The 24,287-nt window shown below is 46.3% G+C and overlaps 2 protein-coding genes across 3 annotated transcripts; one reads left to right on the plus strand and one right to left on the minus strand.

Annotated features, from left to right (window-relative positions):
• Positions 1–291: 291 nt before the first annotated feature.
• On the plus strand, positions 292–16,510 carry IWS1 (interacts with SUPT6H, CTD assembly factor 1). Of its 2 annotated transcripts, XM_065748494.1 has the most exons (15): positions 292–470; positions 582–697; positions 6,301–6,937; positions 7,489–7,684; positions 7,909–7,966; positions 8,309–8,409; positions 10,110–10,260; positions 10,989–11,071; positions 11,328–11,457; positions 12,270–12,387; positions 13,117–13,228; positions 13,455–13,511; positions 13,704–13,815; positions 14,406–14,564; positions 16,105–16,192. In XM_065748494.1, exons 1-14 carry the CDS (start codon positions 437–439, stop codon positions 14,532–14,534), a joined length of 2,034 nt encoding a protein of 677 aa, XP_065604566.1. In that variant the 5' UTR covers positions 292–436; the 3' UTR covers positions 14,535–14,564; positions 16,105–16,192. The 2 variants fall into 2 exon arrangements, with proteins under 2 accessions (XP_065604566.1, XP_065604565.1); XM_065748493.1 differs by lacking the exon at positions 14,406–14,564 and having other exon boundaries at positions 16,105–16,510.
• A 988-nt stretch (positions 16,511–17,498) lies between these two features.
• LOC136056121 (coagulation factor VII-like) lies at positions 17,499–23,833 on the minus strand. The gene is made up of 9 exons (XM_065748134.1): positions 23,215–23,833; positions 22,583–22,692; positions 22,149–22,309; positions 20,984–21,008; positions 20,752–20,865; positions 19,598–19,729; positions 18,978–19,444; positions 18,476–18,593; positions 17,499–18,076 (listed from the first exon to the last, which is right to left on the minus strand). Exons 1-9 carry the CDS (start codon positions 23,232–23,234, stop codon positions 17,499–17,501), a joined length of 1,725 nt encoding a protein of 574 aa, XP_065604206.1. The 5' UTR covers positions 23,235–23,833.
• Positions 23,834–24,287: the final 454 nt, after the last annotated feature.

The following is a 24,287-nucleotide window of genomic DNA, read 5'->3' on the forward strand; positions in this document are numbered from 1 at the left end:
TGGATGAAGCTGTGGGGCTCCCAGCCTGTCGCTGATGGGTGGGTGGGACACGCTGTGCTGGCTCTCATCCGACATCTGTTTCCAGGCTCTCAGAAGCCCCCACACTGCTCACACAAGGAATCACCCTCATTAAAATAACCATTGTACATTTCCCCCCCCTTCCCACACCGCCCTCTCCCTCTCGCTCCACCACCCGCAGCGCCCCCTGGCGGCGCCCCGAACTCTCGCGAGAACCACCGCGCCAGGGCGCGAGGAGAAGGAAGCTGTTGGTCTTCGCGCATGCGTGTGGGTGACCGGCGGCCGTTCGGAGGGGAGGCGCCATTTTGGGCCTGTGCAGCCGGGCGCCGCTGGTGTTCGTAGGTGTGGCTGTGAGCGCCGTGCTGAGGGCGAAGCCCCGCCGCCAGCCCCCGGGTCTCGGCGGGGCCGGCGGCCCGCCATGGAGAGCGAGTACTACAGCGGGGAGCAGTCAGGTAGCGGCGCGGGAGGGACGCTGGGGCCCGGCGGGGTCCGCCTGCCCTGCCGTGTCCCGCGGCGGACGGGAGATGTCACCGAGTTTTCCTAATGTTTTTCCCCCTGTGCAGACGATGGTGGAGCTACTCCGGTGCAGGACGAAAGAGATTCGGGATCTGACGTTGAAGATGAAGGAAACGAGCAGCATTCTGGGTCTGAGAATGGAAGCGTAGGGCACCGTTCAGAGGTACTGTTAGGGCTCGGTGTAGGTGGCTCTGTTGATAACCGATTTAAAGGTGTACTTGCCTTCTTAACTGAGTCTTCGGTGTTTATTCAGTTGATCTGATGGGCTCTGTGTGGCAGAACTTCCAGAAATATCTTCTCTCATCTCTTGACCATAGGGTCTTCAGTCATTGACACTGCAGTCGCTGTTTGCACTGGGAAAAGTGTAACTCTTGTGCTTAATTTCAAGAAGATAAATGTTCTAGTTTTTTAATTCTGAGCAGTGAGTTAAGAATTTGGAGTTTTGTTTTAAATTTAACGTAGTAATGTAAAGCCGTGCTTTCTCATCTTCCATCTTTCCTTTAGGACATGAGCCTTGTCTTTGAGGTCTGCTCCATTACACGCTTTTCACTTTGCCATTCACAGAGGAATAGTTCTTCCTGTGGGGAAGAATAGCACTTGTCCTTCATCCGAAGAGCTCTGTGTTTGGGAACTTGGGAAGGAAGGTGCTGGTGTTGTGATACGGGGGTTCTGTTTGGAGCAGAAATGCTCTGACTTGTGGTTTGACTCCTGGGATTGGAAAGAAATTCTGATTTAAAAAAGTAACGTATGTGACTAGGGCAGTTCTGGAGTTAATCCTAGTTTTGAGGAATCTCTGGTGTCTTGAGATGATAGAACACCATCGAGTTTTGCTTGGCCTTGCTAGGAGCATTTTTCCCTGTGACATCCTGTCTTCTGCCATCAGAGTTTTGTTGTGGAGAGCTCACCAAAATTAAAGCTGTTTCACTCTGCTTTTCAAGTTGTGTTGCATGTTGCATGAAGATCACAGCAGACTTTGACATCCGTTGGCCTTGGCATCCATTTAAATAAAATGCTTGGAACACATGGTACAGTTTACTCTAACAAGTTGATGTTTCAAGAGGCTCAACTCTGCTTTGGGGTAACTTGCAATCCTCTTCTTACTGAATTTGTGCTTTCATCAGAGTTAGGAAGTGAGGATTTGGTAGGAATATAAAAGGAAAGCTCTCATTTCGATTTGAATGTAAAGCACATTTGGATTCGTTTCTCTAGGTATTGATGTTTGCAGTGGAAGAAATTGGATTACAGTGGATTTGCTGTCTGTCAGCATCTGCCGTTGTGACAATCAGGATTTCCACGTGGGGAAGAAATAGATTTTGTGTGACATAAATAACTGATAAGAATTTTGTACGTCTGTTTGAAAAAGGGAACAAGTCATAACGAGAGCATGGAGAACCATGATGCTGTTACAGTTATATTAAGCTTTATCTTCAGTGTTTGAAAACTTGTTTAGTTGTTTTTACTCTTCTGTGCTTCTGTTGAAGTTTAATGTTGTTTACTGTCATCGAGTAGTTAAAAAGCTGCCCTAAAGAAACAAGAATTTGACTTGTTTACATCTTCAGTGTGACCCGTTATCACTGCTCCTTGGTTCTCTGCATGTACCTCCAGCACTGGAAGGGTTTTTCTCCATGATCGCTGTTGAGTCTTCCTCTGTAGGTAAAATAAAGTCCATTTAAAAAACAAACAAGTGAAAAATCCCCAATAGCTCTAAACAAACCCCTTTATCTGGTAGTAAACATGAACCTTCAGGCCTCAGTTCTTAGCTTGATTTGGGTAAAATCATAAAAGTGATTTCTAGGTGTTTTAGTCTTTCATTCCTAGTAACTTCACGCTTTCCCACATCAACTGCAGAATGCAGCTTGGCTGAGAGCGTGGAGCTGCTGCCTCTGAAAGGAGAGTAGCTTTCAGTATTTTGTTGTTCTGTTTACCCTAAATTTTCTCTCATCCTATTATTTTTTCATCTTCAGGAGTATGTGGGAGGAATGACACTCAAAGGTAATCATACCTTTGAGACAGCCCAATCAGTTAAGTCTATTTAATTCCTATTTCGTCTTTAATTCAGAACTTGGGCATAAAGAACTGAAGTTATAAAATTTCCCAACTTTTTTTACAGGTTCTTAACTTTAAAGAAAAGGGGGATCCTGAGGAATTACTTAAGTAGGTCTCAGGTATGTGGGTTTTTCTTTTCCACAGTTCTTTTCTGGCTTTCCTTCCCCCAACCCCACTTTATCTATAAATGTTCTCTTTGATGTCCTTACCGATTCTGTTTCAGTCAAATGGAATCAGGTGGCACATAGTTTTAGTACAGTAATGAATAATAAATCATGTTTACAGTGTTTGTACAAGTCAGGTTCGTATGGGAATCTTCAGTGACTTAGCTCATGCACTCTAACCAAGTTGCTGCTGTCTTCATGCTTTAAGTTGCTTTGACTGTGACTTTTAATATTAAAACACACAAATATCTTATGTTAGCTGGAAACAAGCTTCCTGAACTGCCTACGGTACTTATGTGTGCCTTAGTTTTATCACTTGTCATTCATGAGATTGTAGGGGATGGGTCAATTTTGTTCATCTTAATGAATTGTCAGAGTAGTAAGTCTTAAATGTGGCTGCATGTTGATCCAAAAACCTACTTCAAGATGAAATTTTCACGTAGAAGGATAACACTGTAAATTTGATTTTGATGTGTTCTGTATTTTCTACTGTACTAAAGCCTCATGTTACAGAATTGTCAGTTAAAAATATTAAGGACATCTCAATTTAAAAGTTTATAGATAAAGAGGAGGAAGAAAAGAAAGCAAAGGAATTAGAGAAAAATGTGGTAGCATTTACCTGAGACCTACTTATTTCCGAGGATGTCTATTCTTTTAATTCAGTAATTGGACAAATAAAAGCAGGGAGCTCTAAATGACAAAATTGACTTTTTGGAACATATCTTTTTAGAGACAAATTATTTCTTAAAGGAACAGGGGGAGATGTGGCAGGGAGGTAGAGGAGAGCTAAGCACTCTCCTCCAGAGTTTGTCATTTCCCTGTGAGGATGCACTTGCTTTTTGTATTGGGGACATTCCCGAGCATTCAAGGATTTATTGTGTTTGGATGACGTTGCACTGATGGCTGTGGGCAGGGCCTGTTTGTTCTGCCTGGGCTCTGAGCTGTCTCAGCTCTGCTGTAGAAGATGCTCAGTCATGGTAACTGGCTGACATAAGGTGCTCTTTGGGTCTGCTTTGGCTGTGATTTCCTGATTTGGGACCAGAGTAGGGGGTACCTGTTAGCCCAACCTCTGTAGGGTCGTGTGTATTACCTGCTTCTTCCTGAGCTGTCTCTTGAGCTGTTCTGCTGTAGGTGACAGTATCATAGAGGAGTTCAGAAGTTGCACTTACCACTGGGGTTTGTCTTGCAAAGCACCATGTAGTCACAGTGGGAGCTAATTAAGATGTGTGGATGCTCTCTTTCCTGAAGCATCTTCCTTCTCTAATGTGACTGCCAGTTTGCAATAACAGATGAGAGGTGGAGTATGCTGTGAAGTGTGTTAGTAATGCTGCTGTATAATTGGAGTCACTTGCCAATTTCTTTGCTTACAATGTTCTTTGTAGCTTAGTAATGTATTCTGAATAGGTGGCTGCATAACCTGCAGCCATGCTTTCACTCTTAGAAATACTGAGTGGATTCAAGTTACTTTTTCAGTTCTATTTATTCTTTACCAAAGACTTTCAGCATGGAAGGTGACGAGCCTAAACAGTTTGAACAGTGACAGTCCTCTTGTTTTCTGTGTTGGTGTTTAACAAAATATTACAGCTGATGTCATTGTCATACCTGATCAGTATCAGCCATCTGAAATCAGGAGAAGACAGGCAGAGCACGTCAGCCGAAATGTACACCTGCATTTCAGTGCCTCTCATTGATCCAGTCAACTGTTTTAAGCAGCTGAAGCTTTCTCTTAGGTGATATGGTGAGAGAAAATGCTTTGTATGCATGTTTGTAGTTTGTTATGTGACAAGCTTGGCAGGAGAGGGCAGTGGAATTATTATTTTGTAGAAGAGAAAATAAAGTCTGTAGCAAACAGCAGTTTGGGTGCGTGGTCTTTTTCAGTTGTGGGCCCTCAAATGTGAGATGTTTAATCTTTTTATTTAAAACTCCTGTTTCAGTTTTTTAACTGAAGTACGTTTCCTGTCTGAGGAGAAGTAAGAACTGCAGAGTGGTGCCATGAGCATAATTGAGAAGGCTGCCATCCTTGTAGGGACGTGGCAAGCAATAGAGAGAAAAGTGCTCGTGTTATCACAGCATTAGGGAACGTGGAAATAGTGAAGTTGTATTTGAAGTGCTGGTTGTAAAATTATGTAGTCCTGATTTTTATTTTTTCCATTGTATGGTAACTTTCTGTTAGTTATATTTCAGTCATGTAGACTTTGTTGTTTTATCAAGTGCTAGCCAAGGGAATAAGTGCATCAGATCCAAAATTTTAAGAATTGTTGTACCTATCAGTGTGTATAAATCTGTTGGGAGTAATTCCTAAAAGTGATTGAAGTTTTGCTTTATTTAAAATTCCTTCTTATCCGTATGTTGTAAAGATTAAAAATAATTGTTAGTTGAAACTGTAGGATAGGTGTACCTGTGTTACTGCCTATGCCTCTGAATGTGGAAAAGGAAAAACAGAAAATCTGTTCAATTAAAACAAATTGCTAACAAGATTTGGAAGCTCTAGGATGCAGAGCTGTAACTACCTGCTGTTCCAGGAAGTACTCAGTTTTTGGAGGTGCTGGTGGAAGGAATCTGGAGCTGAGAAGGCAGAATCACCCCAGAAAGGTGATTCTTTGTGAGGCAGAGAAGCACATAGAAAAGTGGTTTCTTTTCAGTGTCCTTTCTGGCTGAAAATGGGGTTGTGGTGGCAGTGACTGTGTAGGCATGCTGAATGAAGGGATGAGAACTCAGCAGTCTACCTTTATTTTCTTGATCAAACACAGAACTTAGATCTTGTGAGGATAAGTAACATTCTCTTGTCTGCAGTGATGCATTCACGTGTCTTGTGATAGGTTGTTGCTGTGTAGAAGACATAAAAAATTGTGTTCCACTGTGTTTTTAAGAAGGTCAGTGTGTTTACAAATAGGTATCTGAGTAGGCATGTGAACTGTGAGATAAGAGACAGAAGGATTGAAACTGTTTTCTATTATTACAAGTTGAAACACAGAGCTTGTTAATAGTACTTCAAGTGGTCTGACTAAGGCTTTGTGTCTTTTTTTAATAGACTTCTGATCTTGATGTGTTTTTAAGTGATGAAACAGCGTGAGCTCTCGAGCTTCATTCAGGAAATAGTGCATGTGCAGTTTTGGTAAAATGTGTTTCGTACAAAAATGTTTATTTGGCATCTTGAGAAAATAACCAGTATGGGAGGTGGTTTACTTGCTTTATTTTGGGGGGAGTTGGGCTAACCCATGTTGAAGTTTAAAATGAAGCCTTTGAGTGTTCTCCCTTGAGGGAGATGGACCCTTTTTGGCTGTCTTCATTTGAGGTTTTTTTTTTAATTCTATTACTATTTCCAAAATAGGTTTGAGCAGCAGGATGGATGCAATTCCATTCATCTCTTAAGGATTCCCTTGATCTGTACTATTTGATAGTTGCTCAACTCAGTTTGTCTAATAATTCTTTCTACAGAGCAAGTATTTCAGCCTGTAGTAGCAGAAGGAAGGACGAGCACAAATTCAGAATGCTTTTTGTTTTCGTCGTTGTCTTTTTTGCATAGTTGCCTGAGTTGGTTATTTTTTTTTTCCAGAATGAACACAGTGATGGAGAAGATGATGGGCAGATGGGAGAGCCTCATATGACAGACTCTGAGAATGAAGATGTACCGAGGCAAAAAGACAGTGACTCAGATAATGAGGAGCCTTCAAATCACAATGCAAGCGATTCAGAACCCGAGGCAGCTCAGGGAGGGAAAGACAGTGACTCTGATACCGAGGACCGTCCAAACCAGCACTTAAGTGACTCTGAAAACGAAGATGCCTTAAATCACCAAGCGAGTGACTCTGAAAATGGAGAGCCCCACAGGAATCACAGTAGTGACTTTGAACACGAGGAGTCGCAGAAGCAGCCAGCAAGCGACTCCGAGAATGAGGAGCTCCACAAGCAGCTGGCCAGCGACTCCGAGAGCGAGGGTGTTTCCAGGCACAAACCAGAAATAGAGTCTGATGACAGTGATGGGGAGGACAGGAAGGAGGAGGTGCAGAATGATTCTCACCATTCAGATAATGAACAAGCGAGGGAAGGGTTTCAGGGTTCTGACAGTGAAGAAGAAGGTCCTCAGAGACGAAAGATATCGGACAGTGATGATGATGAGAAAGAGGAGGAGAAGACAGTGAAGAGGAAAACAGCTATCCTTTCTGACAGCGAGGATGAGAATGAGAAAGCACGTAAGAAACTTTAATGTGGAAATAAAAATGAGATCTGACAAGCAGTAATGACATAATCAGTATGTAAGGTAAATGTGAAAGCACAGAGTAGTTCTATTCTGAGTGCTCCTTTTGGAGAGGGGATTGTTCTAACTGCATTTCTGTGTGAATGTGTCCATTTCTTGGGAGTAATAAATAGGTTTAACAGAAGTAAAAGAGTTCTACATCTATGATCTTGCTTTATACTACCATCTGTCATCACGTTGACTGTTGCTGTTACAGTTATTTCTTGATTTGCTGTTATTTCTCTAGTCATTTTTTCCCTCTGTTTTGTCTTAAATATACTAGGCGTGAGAGTTTTGAAAGTAAAACTTTACGTGGACACGTGCACTTTGTGGAGTTTTATTCAGTTACTGACTGAATAACACAAGTTGCAGAATGAACATGATCTCTTGTTTCAAAGGACAGTTATTTTAGTGTAGGAATTGAATTTGAGAGAGAACAGCTGTTGGACAATACTGGTTGTAGCTTTGGTGACTGGGGCAGGTAATAATGCTTCTTTCCATTGACAGCTGCAAAGAAAGTACGAATCCTTTCTGATGTTGAAGAATCAGATAGTGATGCTGCTTCAGAGAAATCTGACAAAAGGAGGAAGAAAAATATGGTATCAGATAGCGAAGAAGAGGAAGAAAGAAAAGAGGATACTGGAAAGAAAAAGGAAGAGAAAGATCTGTTTGGCAGCGACAGTGAATCTGGAAATGAACAAGAGTAAGTGCTTGTGGGAATATGAATTCCTTCAGTTGCAGGGAGTGATGCTGGTCGTGAATAGAGTAGTGGAAGAGTACTGACCAGAATCTATGTTGGCATCGCAGAGAGGAAGGTCAGTGTGGCAGAATGAGAGGGTTGGATCTTCAGTCACATTAGAAATTTCCCAGAAAATGTATTCTCTCTGCTGCTGTATACACAGATAAATGCCACTGTTATCTTCCCAGGAACCTGATTGCTGATATATTTGGAGAATCTGGTGATGAAGAAGAGGAGGAATTTACAGTAAGTGCTGTTGTGGAGATCTGGTATTCAGTTGCGAATATAATCTTCATAGGAAGCTCTTCCCAGAATGCTTGCTGGGGTTTGCATTCGTTTTGAAGGATACTCTGTCTCAGGAGGGAAGCCTTTTATCTCCTGGGCTTGCTGAGGTAGATTTGGAGTTGAATAATCTTCACAGCTGCTCTGTTAAGAGTTGTTGGTGTTGAAAGTCACAGGTGAAATGATTAATCTTCCTTTTTCAGGTAAGTCTGAAGGGGGTTTAGAGGAAGCTTTTAGAATGTGAAATTCAAACAGTAAATGCTCAGTCTTAATCCCCACACTGACTTGCACTGTCTTCATTGTCAGGGCTTTAACCAGGAAGACCTGGAAGAGGAGAAGGGTGACGTGGAGATGAAGGAGACAGCAGATGAGTCTGACTCTGATGATAACGTTAAAAGAGGGAAGCAGTAAGTTGATGCATTATGTGCTTTCTTAATGGCAAACACAAGATTTTTGCAGAACAACCTCTCCATAAACTGGCTAGACTTCATGCAGCAGGCAAGTGAGGAAAAGAGAGTGTGTCAACAGAAATCACGTTCTTATTGAATCACAGAATCACAGAATTGTAGGGGCTGGAAGGAAGCTGTAGAGATCGAGTCCAACCCCCTGCCAAAGCAGCTCCCAGCCCAGGCTGCACAGCTCAGCATCCAGGTGGGTCCTGAATGTCTCCAGAGGAGACTCCACCACCTCTTTGTGCAGCTCCAGTGCGCCATCACTGCACTGGGAAGAAGTTCCCACACACATTGGTGCAGAACTTCCTATGCTTCAGTTTGTGGCCGTTTCCCCTCGTCCTGTGCCACACACTGCTGGGAAGAGTCCAACCTCGTCCCTTTGCCTCCCGCTCCTCAGATATTTATAGATATGAATCAGATCCCCTCAGATCAGAGTCTTCTTTCCTCAAGACTGAACAGCCCCAGGTCTCTCAGCCTTTCCTCATAAGGGAGGTGTCCCATGCCCTTTACCATCTTTGTAGGCCTCCACTGGACTCGTTCCAGGAGATCCCTTTGTTTTTTTTTTTTTGTACCAGGGAGCTCAGAACTGGACACAGTACCCCAGATGAGGCCTCACCGAGGCAGAGTAGAGGGGGAGGATCACCTTCCTTGACCTTCCTTCCGTGTTGGCCACGCTCATTTTAATACACCATAGGATACTGTTGGCTTTCTTGGCCCCCAGGGCACAGTGCTCACGGCCAGCCTGTTGTCCACCAGGACACCCAGGTCCCTCTTAGAGCTCCTCTCCAGCAGCTTATCCCCCAACCTATGTTATTCCTCCCTAGGTGCAAGATCATGCTTGTTCTTGTTAAACCTCATCTGGTTCCTCTCTGCCCAGCACTCCAGTCTGTCCAGGTCTTGTTGGATGGCAGCACGGCCTCTGGTGTGTCAGCCATTCCTCCCAGCATTGTATCTTCAGCAAACTTGCTGAGGGTGGACTCTGTCCCCTCATCAAGGACATTGATGAAGATGTTGAACAGGACTGGGCCCAGCTATGACCCCCGAGGAACACTGCTGAGTAAAGGCCTCAGTTGTGACATGACTTAGGTTCTCTGCCTGTACAGTCTCTTGGCAATCCATGGCAGATAACTCTGGAGCAGCAGCACAGGTTGAGCATTTCATAATTCCCATCAAAACTTGGCTAAAAATAGCTCATCCAGCAAACATCTTGGTACTTGTAGTAGTTCGGTGCTAGGCCACTTGTGGTAGCATAAGAGTCACAGTTCTGTTCCTTTGCTCATGTAGGGATAAGGTGTGGCAAGACTTGACCTCACCTTCTCTCTTCGTCCTTGGCCCCTCCAGTAAAGTGAGAGGAATCTATTGCAGGTACAGGAGAGGTAAATCTCTGACAAATTCAGTGACAGCCTTAGCACTTCTTGAGCCCTGGATGTCCTTAGGTGGTTCAGTAAGATCTTAGAGACTTCTGAAGGCACTCAGAGCCATTGAAGCCCTTTGGTTTCACAGGTGGTGTACTGAAGACATCTGATTATCTTGCAGGGACATTGCGACACAATTCTAGTTGTGTTCTGGAGGACCTTTGGAAAGGTGATGCTAGAGAAATACAGAATTATTTTCTATAAAGACTCTTCTGTCAGCAGACTCTTGTTGCATTTCAGTATGGACTTCATGTCAGATTTTGACATGATGCTGCAACGAAAGAAGAGTATGAGTGGCAAACGTCGACGAAACCGTGATGGTGGAACTTTCATTAGTGATGCAGATGATGTGGTCAGTGCTATGATTGTGAAGATGAATGAAGCTGCAGAGGTGAGTTTTCTAGGTTCCAGAGACACCTTACAATTAATTTCTGGTTTGTGTTTAGTAAAATAGAGGTGCATCTGCCTGGTGCTCAGAAGTAGTCATCCATGTGCTTCAAATATCTGAACAGTTGATGGCTAGTGTTGTGCTAGTCTGAAATCAGTATTTTGTCCTTTGTAGTACTGTTGGAGTAGCATTCAGGTTAACTGTTACCTGGATCTCCTTAAAAGCAGTTGGGGGCAGTTTTAGAGTAAGCTTTCTTAGTGTGTTTTGGGGAGGGAGGAGAGAGCAAGATGGTGATTTGGGAGGCAGCTGTGACTCTTGGTGGTGGACAGGATGAAGGACAAACGTTGTAAATGAAGCAATAAAGTTTGAAACATCAGAGAGAAGAATGGTTCAGTGGTTTATTGTGTGCCTGTCATGCTGTGCTGGGGCAGAGGAGCAGAGGGGTGTTAGAAGAGTCACTCCTTGTTATTCATGGGGGAGTCTCCTTAGGTGATACTTCAATGAAAATGTCGATCAAGGGGATTTTGTTTATTCATTTATTGGAGAAGTCATCATATAAGATATGTTCTGGAGCTGTAGGAAGGAGCAGCTTAGGGGATGAGATTAATATCATTCTGCCAAAGGTGCACGTCTGCATTTATACACTTAACTCTTCTCCTGTCAATGCTGTCATGGATAAGAAGTGCTTATTTCTTCTTTTGATTATCTCTTGGTTTTTCAACTCTCTGCAGGAGGATCGACAGCTGAATACACAAAAGAAACCCGCACTGAAGAAATTAACTTTGCTACCAACTGTAGTTATGCATCTTAAAAAGTGAGTTGTTCTTTGAGCTGCTTATTGTCTTGGGGAGCAGTAGAATTTGGTGGGTTTCATAGGGTGATGCTGCAATTGTACTGAGTATGCAGTGAAACGTTTCAGGTGAATGCTGGAGACAGGTGGCCTCAAAACTAAAATTGCATCCAGTTTTTCCTGTTAAACTCAAATGTTCTGTTGCGCTTGAAGGACCATTATGTCTTAAGATCCAGATGCATTATATGACTCTGGATTCTCTGTACTTTACACTTTCTAGGCAGGACCTGAAAGAAACGTTCATCGATAGTGGTGTAATGTCTGCCATCAAGGAGTGGCTTTCTCCTCTCCCAGACCGAAGTCTGCCAGCACTGAAGATACGAGAGGAGCTTCTGAAGATCCTGCAAGAGGTTTTAAACTGGCTTCTGACTCTGTTTGATCTGTGGTTTTGCAGTTGTGCTTTGGGGAAGTGTGTAGTGCTAAGTGCTGTAACCCTACTGGTGGGCCTCCAGTGCAGGAGGAAGCAAGCCACAAATGAGATGTGTTGGCTTTAAATGTTGCATCATTTTCACAAGTATTCCCTACGTTGTAGATCTGCTGCCTAGCTGAACAAGATGTGGTAGGGAATTTCAGGCACTTAATTGTTAGGAAAATTACGCTCGTGTTTGCAAAAAAACAAGAAGCTGTGCTAAGTGCCAGGTCAGGAGATGTTTGTGAGAGGCTCTCACAAACTACATATGTCAAATTCCCCCTTCTCTATCAAGGAATTCCCATGCTATGGCATTTCTAGATTGTCAAATCTAATCAGCTCAGTCACTTACTTTCCCTCATTCACAGTGGCTTATGTACTGTGATGGTTTGCTTTAAGCTGTCTTTGCTACATCCAAAAGAAGAGTGTGGCACGCTCTTGACAGTGAGGCAGAAGTTAGATTTCTCTTTCAGCACCACTAGGTGGCTGCGTGTGAAGGTTTAGAAATGTTTGTGCAAGGATCTGCACCGGTTCTGACTGAGTTAGGTTTTACTGGAACGTGTTTGCCATGTGAACTTCAATCCTTGCCAAATGCTTGCTTAGGAAACAACAGCTTTGTTTTGGGGTAATATAAGCACAAGAGCATTTGGAGTAAACACTTAAGAAAATTTTGTTTTCTGCAAAATTCAGTGGTGCCATTATTGTTCAAGCATATGTATTTTGCCTCTTTCTGACTTCTCCTTTATCTTGCAGCTGCCAAGTGTGAGTCAGGAGACCCTGAAGCACAGTGGAATTGGCCGAGCTGTGATGTACCTTTACAAGCACCCCAAAGAGTCAAGACCTAACAAGGACATGGCAGGGAAGCTGATCAGTACGTGAACCTTTTCTCAGTGAGGTGTCACTGACAGTTTAATTTCTGTCAGTTTTTCTTTTGCATGTCATTTTTGTCTGCAAAAAAGAAGTCGCTCTGCAGTGCAAAATTCTCCTTGATCTCATTGCTTTGTTTGCAGAGCTCTCAATAAACACTGTTAGGTTCACATCTGCATGCATGTTTCCCTATTTCTTTCTGTTTTGCTTTAAAATTAGATGATAGCTTTTATTTTGCCCAAAGTCTCCCGTGGCTTGTTGGCTGCAGCTCATCCTGCACGTTACCAAGGTGCTGTCAGGAAACTGCTTTTTCCCTGAAGTTCAGCAGGATTTTGGATGACTGCCTAAAAATCTAGTGCTTCAATGGCAGAAGTCATGTGTGGTGCATTCAATCCTGAATGACTGCAAGCTGATTTTAAACTAGTTCTGCTCTTCAGCACGTATATTTCATATTTCTAAAGTAACACTGTGCCATGCAGGAGTTTCTGACACAAAGCATTCCTAGAGCTGAGAGTCCAAACAAAAAACTCCACTCAAGAGCATTCAGCTGCAAAGAGAATTCATGGGTGAAAAGTCTTTCTGTCTGCAAGTATGGGATTTCTCTGAAATATGAGGAGTTCATAGATCAGCTGTTCAGCTGAAGAGAAATGTATATTGACCTTGAAAGGAATGGGTTGGAGGTAATAAGCATTGAGCCTGTAGAGTGTAACTTATTCATCTATTTATTTACTAGATGAATGGTCTCGGCCCATCTTTGGTCTCACCTCAAACTACAAAGGCATGACAAGAGAAGAGAGGGAACAGAGAGATTTGGAACAGATGCCTCAGCGAAGGAGATTGAGCAGGTAGGCAGAGCAGAGAGAAATGTGAATGCTCTGTTTTTCTTTCTAGGACTCCCATAAGGAGAAGCTGTGTATAAGTACTAGGGTAAATGAAAGAGTGGTGATTTCTGACCTCATTTTTTTCCCCTTACCATACTTGATTGTCTGTTGAAGTTATTATTATTTCTCTGTATATGAATAGTGTGTATACAGTATATGAGTAGTTAATAAAATTTTCTTCTTCTTGCAGTTCTGGTGGTCAGACTCCCCGCAGGGATCTGGAGAAAGTGTTAACAGGAGAGGAAAAGTGAGCTGAAGTTTTCTTTTTTATTTTTATTTGAACTAAAAAAAGGTATTTTTAAAGTGCTGGCAGCACACGGTTTGTTTTGAGGCTTTATACATCAGTGGTAGTGCTGTTCCAGAAGTAAAACATGCCGCATCAGTTACAGCTCTTTCTGTTAGAGGTTGCTGTGTCTGACAGGAGCTTTTTTTCCTTCAGGGCTCTTAGACCTGGAGACCCAGGTTTCTGTGCCCGTGCGAGGGTGCCGATGCCTTCCAACAAGGACTACGTGGTCAGGCCAAAGTGGAACGTGGAAATGGAGTCCTCCAGGGTAAGCACTGCGGTGTGGGACATTGCTGAGCCTCTCCTTGTTACTCTGTACCTAAGCTGTCTGAATAAGCCTGGGGATTTGTCACCTCACTGCTGTAGTTACTGTACAGAGCAGTGATTCTTTTTATGTGCCTCTTCCAGTAGCAGTAGACAAGTTTGTTTTCAAATGAGCCCATCAAATTCGTTCCCCTAGATATCATTGCTTCTCTTACCAGAAAGAGATGTTCATGCTGTCTGTTGTAGAGCTTCTCTCTGATGTGACAATTTGATTACAGGCCTCTTATTTTCAGAACTTGCTGAAATAAAGCAGCAGCTCAATAAGAATACTACTGATATTTTTTTATCTCCCACTTTTTTGTATCATATTCTTCTGATAGTGTTTTGGTTTGGGAAAACATCAAAATTGGCAGCTGTTAACAGCTTCAGTAGAGGCCTTTGCCGTGCTGATTTGGTTCTTCCATCTACTCGGTGTGGTTTTAATTTAAAGCTAGAGTACGTGGTAGAACTGGTGTAAATGGAAGAGGTAATAACTGTTGTAATCTTTCTGCTGTTATCTTTCCTTCTTTGCATTAATTGAGATGTTGTTTCTAGCCCGGGACTATTAAGAGAGGTATTAGTCGCTTGGAAAAACACAAGAGACGGTTTGCTGAACAGAAACGACTCAGCAAAGTGCACCGGGCCATCAAGTTCAGCATTGAAGGCAACAGGATGCCCCTGTAGCCATGACACTGCCTTCCCCAAGTTTGAGAGGTATCCCTCGAGGGAGGTGTGATCAGTGCATGTGCTTCAGCTCTTGGCAGATTGCACATACAGGAAAGGAGTGTGTACACCCCGGTTAAACTTGGAAAACTCTCCTGGTATTCTCTGATGTCTGCACTGTGGCCTAAAAAGAGTCTGCAGCACGTAACATCTGCCCTGTAACCTGTGCCTGTTAGGCTCAGGGTGCCCAAATGATGGGTACTGTTTGAGAATCCCTGTGTGGCTTCTGGTGCCTGACATACCGGCAAGTCTGGCACTCAGAACTTGTTCTTGCTTGAGTTCTCCAGGCTTGCCTGAAGAGATCCACAGAAATTCTTAACTCTCAGTGTAGGACTTGGGTGTTTCACTGAGACAAAACAAGAGGTTTTTCACACCTCTTTTCCACAGTTGTTGACAGATGTGAGATTCAGGGGGTGGTTGTCAGGACCAGGAGAAGACCTTCAGGGAACGGGGGGAGGAGGCTCCCCTGCCGTGAGCGTGGAGTGGGGGGAGATCACTCACTGACTTACATCCACGTGAGAGCTGTTCTGGCAGTGCTAACTCTGCTCAGCTTGTGAGCAGAGGTGTTACAGAGGAGCAGCGATGTGAGGCGAGCACAGATGCTGAGGTTAAACTTTGTATTTATTTGTGTAAAACAACAACAAAAAAATAAAGACTCAAACACAAAGCATATACATATATATCTGCTTTGAAAATCAGTGAAATTCCAGGTGCAGTTTCAGTGAATGCTGCTATGAATAGAGTTTGTTTTAAGTGAGCTCGTCAGAGTGACAGAGGAGGTTCAGTTCCCAGTAGCTGGGTTATCAGCTGCATATTCTGGATGTTGCTTTTCCCCAAATGTAAACGGTGTGAAATTCCCATCTTCTGCCCAGTTAAAGGGGAAATTGCATCTGGGAGGTAGTGGTTATGGACTGGAACGTCCTTTGTCTTCAGTGGCATTTCTCATCTGTGTAAAATAACTGCTGTGTTGCCTCTGTTCCTCAGCTGTAGTTAAAACAGAGATGAAATGCAGTAGCTGCTGGTAACTGATGGGGGCAGGTTGAGGCACTTCTTTCACTTCCAGCCTCATCTCCTTTTCTTCCAATCATCTCACGCTTCATAAGTACTAATGAATTACTTCTAAAATCAGTTTGGAGTTGATGTGTCAACCCAGTACTGTGTAGGTACATCCGAAATGTTCCCCGGGAAGCCTGTATGCGTGCAGTGTATTTGTCACTACACTCCAGACAAAAGCTCTTCCAATCTGTGCGTTCCTGCAGCGTGTGAACACCTCACGTGGCTGTTCATCTCTGCAGTGGGAAAGCTTTCCTCTGTGACTTTTGTGTGACCACTGCCACGTGTGGGATGGTACAGCGGGGGGGAACCGTGTGCCCACATGGGGGGGGAGCCAGGGGGGAGCTGCACGCCCCTGCCCACACCAGGGACTCCTTCAGCTCCCTCTTGCAGGTTTAACCTCGCATGCATTGCTTCTCTTGAACCTAGGGGACGTCTGCTTTTTTTTCAGTGGTAATTATTAGTTTTGTTTTTTAAGTTCCAGGGGACCTCTAAGAAAGGGGTGAGTCGACTGGACAAACAGATGCGGAAATTCACAGATATCAGGAAAAAAAGCAGATCGGCCCACGCGGTGAAAATCAGCATTGAGGGCAATAAGATGCCATTGTGACCCTTCGCAGAGTACCCTGTGATCTCTGCTGTAAGACACTGCACCCATAGACTCTTTGGAGACCTTAACTTTTTTTTAACAACTCGTTTGGGTTTTTTTAGTCCATCTCTAATTGCTGGTTCAGGTTCTGGTATGAGATAATGTCCAAGGACTGTGAATTTGGGGACTTCTTTCTCCTGATTGTATTTAAACTTGCTCTATTGTGTCCTTTGTACAGATCACACGTTTATTGTATTGCAACACTTTAGACAATAAAACATCTTCTGGTTTTTTTGGGGGGGCCGACTGTTAATTGCTCAGGGCGATGTACGTGTGGAGGAGAGAGTGAGTACCTGAGATGGGAAGAAGAAGTGTGTACCTGGTACGTGGAGAAGCTGATAATTGCAAATGCTTTTGTTTCCCATCTCTCATTTGTTCAGTGCTTTTTAAATATTCATCAGTTTTCCTGTCTTTGGAGATGTGCACGGCAGAAATACCGACCGTCTTCCACTTCCTTCTTCATCAGTGTGTGGTGCAGAGCTCAAGAGGGGGAACCGGCAGAGGCCGACTGCTCCAACACCAGCAGCTTCCAGCTCAAGTGCTTGCAGTAAGTAAGGGACACTGCTCTCAATCTGCCCTGCCTGAGCACAGCCTGCAGTGCTGACTGCTGCAGATCAGGGGCTGCGGCTGAGGGCCTTCCCGTGAAGCACAGCAGCATGGATCACTTTTACAGTCAGACTGCTGGGGGAAGGCTCTCGAGGTGGCTGGGCACGGTGTGCTGGGCTTTGTTCAGCTCTTGGCTCTGCCTGGGTGGAGCTTGGCTGCTGGGTTTGGATAGAAGCACGTGTTGCTGTGTAGCCCACTGGTGACTTGCAGAGAGAGGTTCATTTTAGCAGCAGGAAGGAGGTTCCTGTTGCTGCATTAGGGGCACAGTGCTGCTTTCCCAGCCCTCCCCCCGTAGCCCCCCCGAACTTTTTACTGTAGTTATGGTACTGTGCTGTAGCCGCACTTGTACGGTCTCTGTCCCAGACAGCTCACGGTACAGGACCCCACTCAGCAACTTTTTGTACCACAAAGCGTTTGTGTTTCAGGAAGTGAATCGTTCTTTATTAGCTATGTGCTTTTTGCTTTGTCAAATTTACTTAAGAATCAACAAATTCTGGTAAATGGAGGCTCAGCATTCCTCTCAGGACCCGGCCTCGTAGCAGCGGAGACAGGACCTGCACAGCACCCCGGGTTGAAACGCCACGATAAAAGGATGCCTCCTAGTTTTAAGGCCGCTATTAAGCAAAATCAATGGCAAACCTTTCCCAACCTGCCACGCTTTCGACGGTCTCTTTGATCCAGGGGATGTAGTTGGACACTCTGGTGTACACGCCGTATTTGCCCCTCTCGGCGCAGCCGTCCCCCCAGCTGACAACGCCCAGCAGGAACCACGTGTTGTGGAACGGGGCTGCGAAAGGGCCCCCGCTGTCCCCCCTGCAGGCGTCGGCAGCCTCCGTGCCGTAGCCAGCACAGAACATGCTGTCTGTGACCAGCCTGGCCGTGGAGTGCTGGCACACGTCCATGCTGACGATGGGCAGCCGCACCCGCATGAGGAAGCGCAGCGTGGAGCCGTGGCTGTGCGTGGCCCCCCAGCCGCTCACCGTCCCCACCCGGCCCTCCTCGGCCAGCAGTGCTGCCAGCTGGGGGCTGGGCAGGCAGATGGGGACGGCGTACTCGTTGAAGACCACCTCGCTGCTCAAGTAGAGCAAGGCAATGTCGCCGTTGTAGTTGTTGGAGTCGTAGTGGGGATGCGTCCAGCTCCGCTCCACGCCGATCTTCTGCTCCTTCAGTTCTCGCTGGTACTTGTCGAAGTCTCCTGTAACCACAGCGAGCAGCAGTGAGGTGGACTTAACGCTGCCGTGCTGCTTCGTGCCAGCGACCTGTCTTCTGCTCCTGCTGCTGCCCCTCTTGAGGGCTGGAGCACAAGGCTGCAGCACACCCGGTGCTGTTGCCAGGCACGGAGAGGGGGGCAGCTCTCAGAAACAGATCTGAATAGAGGGTAGACCAGCTCCAGGAATGCTTCTTTCTGAGAGGCTTTCCTGCTGGAAGTGGGAGCGGCTGCTGCATCTTTACTCTTAACTGCTGCCAAGGAACACGTGGAGTTTTGCAGCTCCAGGTCAGGCTGGATGCGGCTGCTCCCTCCTCAGCCACGCCTGGTGGTGCAGCACAACACGGACACTCCAGGTAGCAGCACACAGTGCTGACCTGTACTCACCTATGGTGACGTGGTGAGGCCTGACAAGATCGAGGCAGTGAGCGGCTGTGACCACCCAGCGGCTGTTGATGAGACTCCCACCGCAGAAACCAATACCTCTGCTGTCACGGATCAAAACCTGTGTGAGAACAGCACCGCTCTCATCTCTTCCCTGAGTCACGTGAGCACGGCAGTGTCACGTGCTATGGAGTGGCTTCCTTCTCCCTATCCTATGGAGTAGTCGTGCTTCTCATTCTGGGCAGTAGTGCTCGAACACAGCACTGCAAAGGAGCAGACTACCCACAAATGGTCTTAGGAAAGTGTTTGCAAGAGGCTGGAAAAGGAAAGAAAACAAGGGGCAGGGGATTTCCCTGTTTGCCAGTTTGCCTCCAGTTTGGATCCTCTGTATGAAAAGCTTGGGAGAAGGAAACTAAAAATACCATCAGGCATTGCCCAAGGCATCAAGCACGATGTGAATGACAGAGCTGGCTGCTGGAGCTGAGAAAGCGGGTGCACACATTACCTGCCACGGGCACTGTCCCCGATGACACAAAGTTCCTCCAGTTATCCTGGGGTCAGTGTGCTCTGTGGGAGCGCTGCCGTTCCCCTGGGGGTACTGAGGTGTGGCTGAAACGTCTGCATTGTCATTCTCATGGAGACCACCGTGCACGTGTTGAACTGCTCCTGTTCTGCTCTGCCCAGAACTGTTCATCCCTTCCTCCTGCGTGGCAGCAGCTGCTGCTGTCTCATTCTGCCAGGCCGCTCCCTCTGCAGGCTGCTGCCCGGGGCCCTCACCTTCCAGCCCAGCATCATCCTCCGTGGTTGTGCTTTGCTCGCTTGCCCCCTTTACAGTTTCCTCTTCCCCAGCAGCACTCTGTTGCACCTGGACCTGTTGAAGTGCATGGGCCACACTCCTGTTCCACGTGGCCGCCTCGTGCCGCGCCTCCTCCAGAGCACGCCGGGCTCTGATCAGCCCACATGGAAACGGGGCTGGGGGAGCAAAGGGGGAAGAAGGCTGTGAGCAGCGGGGTGCTTGATGCAGTGCCAGGAGATGCAAGGATCTGTGGGATCCCAGGAGCAACCTGGGCAGCTGAGGAGCAGCTGAGGAGCAGCTCTGTAACCCCGTGGCTGCTTGCACCGTACCTGCCTGCACGCACTGCTTCCCGTCCTCGTGCAGGGTGTAGTCCTTGGCACAGGAGCACTGCACCTGGAAGGAGCTGCTGTCCCAGCAGTACTGCCAGCAGCCGCCGTTCTTGTACCAGCACTCCAACTTCTCTGCAGTGGAAGCACAGTGTGGGGTTAGAGCTGAGCAGGGCCCCAGAGGTACTGCGGAGGAGAGGGGGTATGTGAGAGGGAGAGAGGGGAGGAAAGGAGGGGAACTGTGGACTGAAGGAGGGGTGGGCAGAAAGGGGATGGAAGGAGGAGGGAGGGGTGTGACGGTGGGAATGAGTGAGAAAGGAAGGCAGGGAGGGAGCAGGGAAGGAGAAGATGAAGGGGAGAGGAAGTGTGAGGGAAAGTGTGAGAGAGGGAAGGACACAAGGAAGGCAGAGATGAAGAGATGAAGGCTGAAGGGAAGGGTGGGATGAAGGCAGGAAGGCAGGGAGAGAAGGGTAAAGGGAGGAGTGAAGGAAATCATAAAAGGAGAGGGAATGGAGGTAGGGTGGGAAGAAGAGTTGAGGGGGGGTGTGTTGTGATCGGAGGAAGCAAAGCAGGGAACCAGGGAGGGTGGAAACGAGGAAGGAAGAAAGGAAAACAGAAAGATGGGAGGGAGAAGATGAGGACAGGAGAAAAGGGGAGGAATGGAAAGGGGGAATGATGGAGGGAGGGAAGGGAGCTAGGGAGAGAGGAAAGAATGGAGGATGGGAAAGAAGGGAGAGGAACAAATGAAGGAACTGAAATGCAGGAAGGAGGGGGAAAAGGGAAGAGAGGGATGGAATAACTGAGGTGGGAAGGGAGGGAGAGAGTGAAGGGCAGGACAGAAAGGGGAAGAGGCAGGGAAGATGGGAGAGAGTGAAGGGGGAAGGGAAGAAGGAGGGAATGTGGGAAGGGATGAAGAAAGGCAGCAAGAGAGGAATTGGGAGGAGAGGAGATGGCCATGTGCTTTCCCCAGTGTGTCACATATGAAAACACCATTTTAATGGGTCAGCCTTAAACAAGTGACTGGGCCTGTATTGGACACGTGAAGTCAGCATTGAGAACCCCAGTGAGAGGCCTGTGCAAGGGAAGCTCAAGTGCCAGGGAACAAATCAGCCTTAACCCTTCACCACAAATGTCCACGTGTGTGTTCCTGTACTCACCTTTTTCACAGTTATCTCCTCCAAATTTCGGGGGGCAGATACAAAAGTAATTGTAGTGCCTTATTTTGCAAACTCCACCGTTCTTGCAAGGATTTGTAGTACACGGATTTAAGCCTAAGAACAAACAGGCATACTGTCATTCCAGGGAACTGATCAAATTTCCACACAATCCTATGCACCCTGGAGGAACACAAGAAATAATCATTGCTTAAATCTCGTTTTACTTACTTACCTTTGTAATTGAACCAAAACTCCATCTGCAAGAAATCACAAAAGAAAATAACAGTCACTGAGTGGCCGTGCTGGTTCCTAGGCATTCAGAAAACAAACTTCTGTTCGCATATAAAGCAACTGTTTGATTGGGACCATGAAATCCTCCTGGTTATCACCACACACCTCAATTTGGGACCAGAGTGCATCAACTGGACTGTGCTGGGATGAAACTGAAAGCCTCGCACTCCAGACAGTGCCAGGCCTGTGCTACTTCCTACCCCAAACGTGCCCATGCAAGGTCCTTGGCACCAACTGCTCGCTTCACTCTGAAGAGCCATTTCTGCTGCACAGCACTGCCTGCTAAGTAGACATCATCAAAGTAACTCAGTGTAGAGAGAAATCAGGCACCTCTACTTGAAACTGCAGTTCAAACTCCTGCTCCAGCAGAAAGGTCCCCAGCAGAATGCCCACAGCCCCTCATCCCAGCCCAGTGCTCCTCTCCTGTGTGCTGAGCTGAGCAAGGTTGAGCAGGTGCCCTCAGCAAAGGCCAGAGCTGGGCTGAGGTGCTCACAAAAATAAGTTCTGGATGCAGCAGCTGCTGTACAGCTGCATTTCCAGCACACAGCTCTTTGGAGGCCCTGCTGAGAGGCACCTGCCTCTCCCTAAGATTAGAAAGCAGCCCGGGCTCATCGCAGCGTTCAGGATCCTCCTGCAGACTGATGCCTGAAGCTGGGTGCTGCAATCTGTGAAATCCTTTAAGCCAACTCCCAGCAGACACAGGTAAACACACCGCTCACCTGGGGATGGCAAGAGTGAAGCAATTCATGCCATTCTTGTAAATACTACAGCTATCTGTTCTGTACAAGGTTAAGGCAAGAGGGCAATGTAATCCCAGCACAGGGCACCATGATGTTGGAATGAGGACACCCACACAGCAAGTTCATCACGAGCAGACAGTCCTTTTCCTGCTCACCTTCCACCTGAACCAAGCTTCCCCCTGCTCGTTAGCCTGCTTTGTGCTCTTATAGCTAGCTAAGGAGTTGGGATCTGGAATTAAACAGGAAAATATAACGGACAGAATATTATTTCCTATCACTGAGTCAACTGAAGTTAGCGTTCGGTTGATCTGTTGGTGGGAATTCCCACCAGGACAGGTCCTTCCAGCTCACTGTTCACCACTTCACCGTTTTCTCCTGCGAATGGAAGATCTCCTTTGCCTCCTCAAAGGAGCACTTCTCCTCATTGCATTCTCTCTCCAAGTTCCCTGGGCGAATCTCTTCAAGAAAGTAGTTGGCACGTTTATGGACCCTCAGCACCTCGTGCGCTGCATCTTTTCTCATGAACACTAGAAAAAACAAAATCGAACCGTTGATTTCATCCTTCAAATCCCCTGCAAATCACAATTCAAATTTTGGTTTCTATGTCACAAGACAGTACAGGAAAAGCAGAACATCGGTCCAAGAAGGAAGTTACAGACAGGTGATGTCTCCTGGAAACACAACCACGCGCTCATTTTCCTCTTGTGCTCTTCAGGAAGTGCTTCATGAACCTGCAGGACGGCGTGCTGAGATTCTCACAAGTTAAAAAGTGGGTTAAAAATGCAATTAGAAGTACCCACCTGAGTATGAATACGGACAGCTGCTGTTGATGGAGCACAGCAGGAGGATGAACACGACCAGCAAGGAGCTGCCCTCCATCCCAGAGAGCATTCGGGGAACTCCGACTTCCCTTCAGAGGGAAAAGGTGAATGAGGTGGGTGTACTGCCTCAGGACCAGGGACGGGCAGACAGACTGCAAACAAAACAGTGACAAAAGGGAGTAGAAGCAAGAAGGTGAGAGAAGGGAAAAGAGCAAATCCTGCTGAGTTCATTTTGATGCGATTTCCACTGCTTCTCCGAGTAATGCCAACCCTGCACAGTCTGCATGCTGACGTGCGCAGCTGGACCTCGCCCAGAAAGTGGCACAGGGTCTGATCCAAAGCCCACAGAAGTGACAGAGGAGCTGTGATGAGGCAGCAGGCATGGCCCAGGCCCACCCTGAGCAGCACTCCCAGCCACAGCACTGCCTGCACCGCCAAGTGAGGTCTGAGCTCCACAGCAGCCCGTGGTCTGCAACGACTGAGGGCTCTGCCCAGTAAGACTGCATCTGCAAACCCCGATTAGGAAACCATGCACCACATACCTGGCTGTAAGAACGTCCTCCTGTTACCTTTGCAGGCTACATAGATTACAGGGCTCTGACAGCACGTACCTCTTCGCTAGCTGTGTCATCTTCAGGATCCAGAATGCATTCACTTCTGCACACAAACATGCATTTATACTCACTTTTTTTTTTCTTTTATTTTTAGGGGAGACAGGAGAGAGATTTGGATGCACACCAGGAACCACCGTGAGGTCAAGAGGTTGATCATTAACCAGCCACAAATATTGACAGAGGACAAGACAACCTCCTGGATTCCCTGAAACCCACTGTCAGTCCAAAATCAAAAGAAAATTCCCTGTTCCTGCACACATGCGGGTATTTAAGAACAATTAACAGCATCCTCCAGTGATAAAGTCACCTCTTTGCAGCAGCTTTCTTCAGAGTCTGGAACTTTTTAGAGGAGCTTTCTGGAAGCCCGTTTGCTTTCAGTTGGTGACATAACTCAACCTGGAAAATACACAAAGCTGCTCTGCAAATATCTTTTGAAATACGCAAAGCTGTGAGCGTGCAGGAGGACGCACTGCAGTCACCTGCAGGCAGGCAAACTGCCTGCTGACAACCAAAGCTGCTCACTGACATCATGAGTGCTGCCTTGAGTTAGAGCCCAGTTTCAGTGGCTTTGAACATATCACCGCTTTTTTCTTGTAATCCAACTCGTAGCTACGTCAGGCTTATTGGATCTGTGGCTCAGGCCTCGTGTCGGAGGCTGCTGCTCAAGGAGATGTAATTCTTTAACATCTGTCAATCCCTACATTCATTCCAAATTAAAAAAGGGGAGGGGAAAACAGAATGCGAGTGGGACAGAGACCAGTGGCTGAGGTACTCTTTGGTTTCAGCTCACCTCCAGCATGAGGCTTGTTGTCTCTTGTATGCATGAATCGACTTCTCTGCTTGCTTAGTAAATGTAAGCAGCTCATAAGTCAACCAGACTAAGTCTACACACCTAAGGGGTATTATTATAGTAATCTTCCTACAAATTCAAATACAATTGGGTTGCTTTTTCATTTAAGAATCTAATCACAAGAGCAAACCCGTGTTCCTCACTGATCCAAACAAGGGTCCTAATCCCAGTGGAGATACTGGAAGCCTGCATCACTACAGAACTGTTGGTTTCCCCTTTT

Source organism: Cyrtonyx montezumae, unplaced genomic scaffold (assembly GCF_038088225.1).
Source record: "Cyrtonyx montezumae isolate F1298 unplaced genomic scaffold, pur_monq_1.0 scaffold_5, whole genome shotgun sequence".
NCBI classification, from domain to species: Eukaryota; Metazoa; Chordata; class Aves; order Galliformes; family Odontophoridae; genus Cyrtonyx; species Cyrtonyx montezumae.

Bases quoted from the DNA above. Each gene is read 5' to 3' on its own strand.
- LOC136056121 (XM_065748134.1), bottom strand. From the start codon at position 23,234: ATGACACAGCTAGCGAAGAG. The intron at 19,445-19,597 runs GTACGGTGCAAG...TTGCTCCCCCAG, and splicing joins GAAGCAGTGCGTGCAGGCAG to CCCCGTTTCCATGTGGGCTG. The intron at 18,077-18,475 runs GTGAGTACAGGT...CTGTGGTTACAG, and splicing joins GCCTCACCACGTCACCATAG to GAGACTTCGACAAGTACCAG.
- IWS1 (XM_065748493.1), top strand. From the start codon at position 437: ATGGAGAGCGAGTACTACAGCGGGGAGCAGTCAG. The intron at 11,072-11,327 runs GTGAGTTGTTCT...TACACTTTCTAG, and splicing joins GTAGTTATGCATCTTAAAAA to GCAGGACCTGAAAGAAACGT. The intron at 12,388-13,116 runs GTACGTGAACCT...TTTATTTACTAG, and splicing joins CATGGCAGGGAAGCTGATCA to ATGAATGGTCTCGGCCCATC.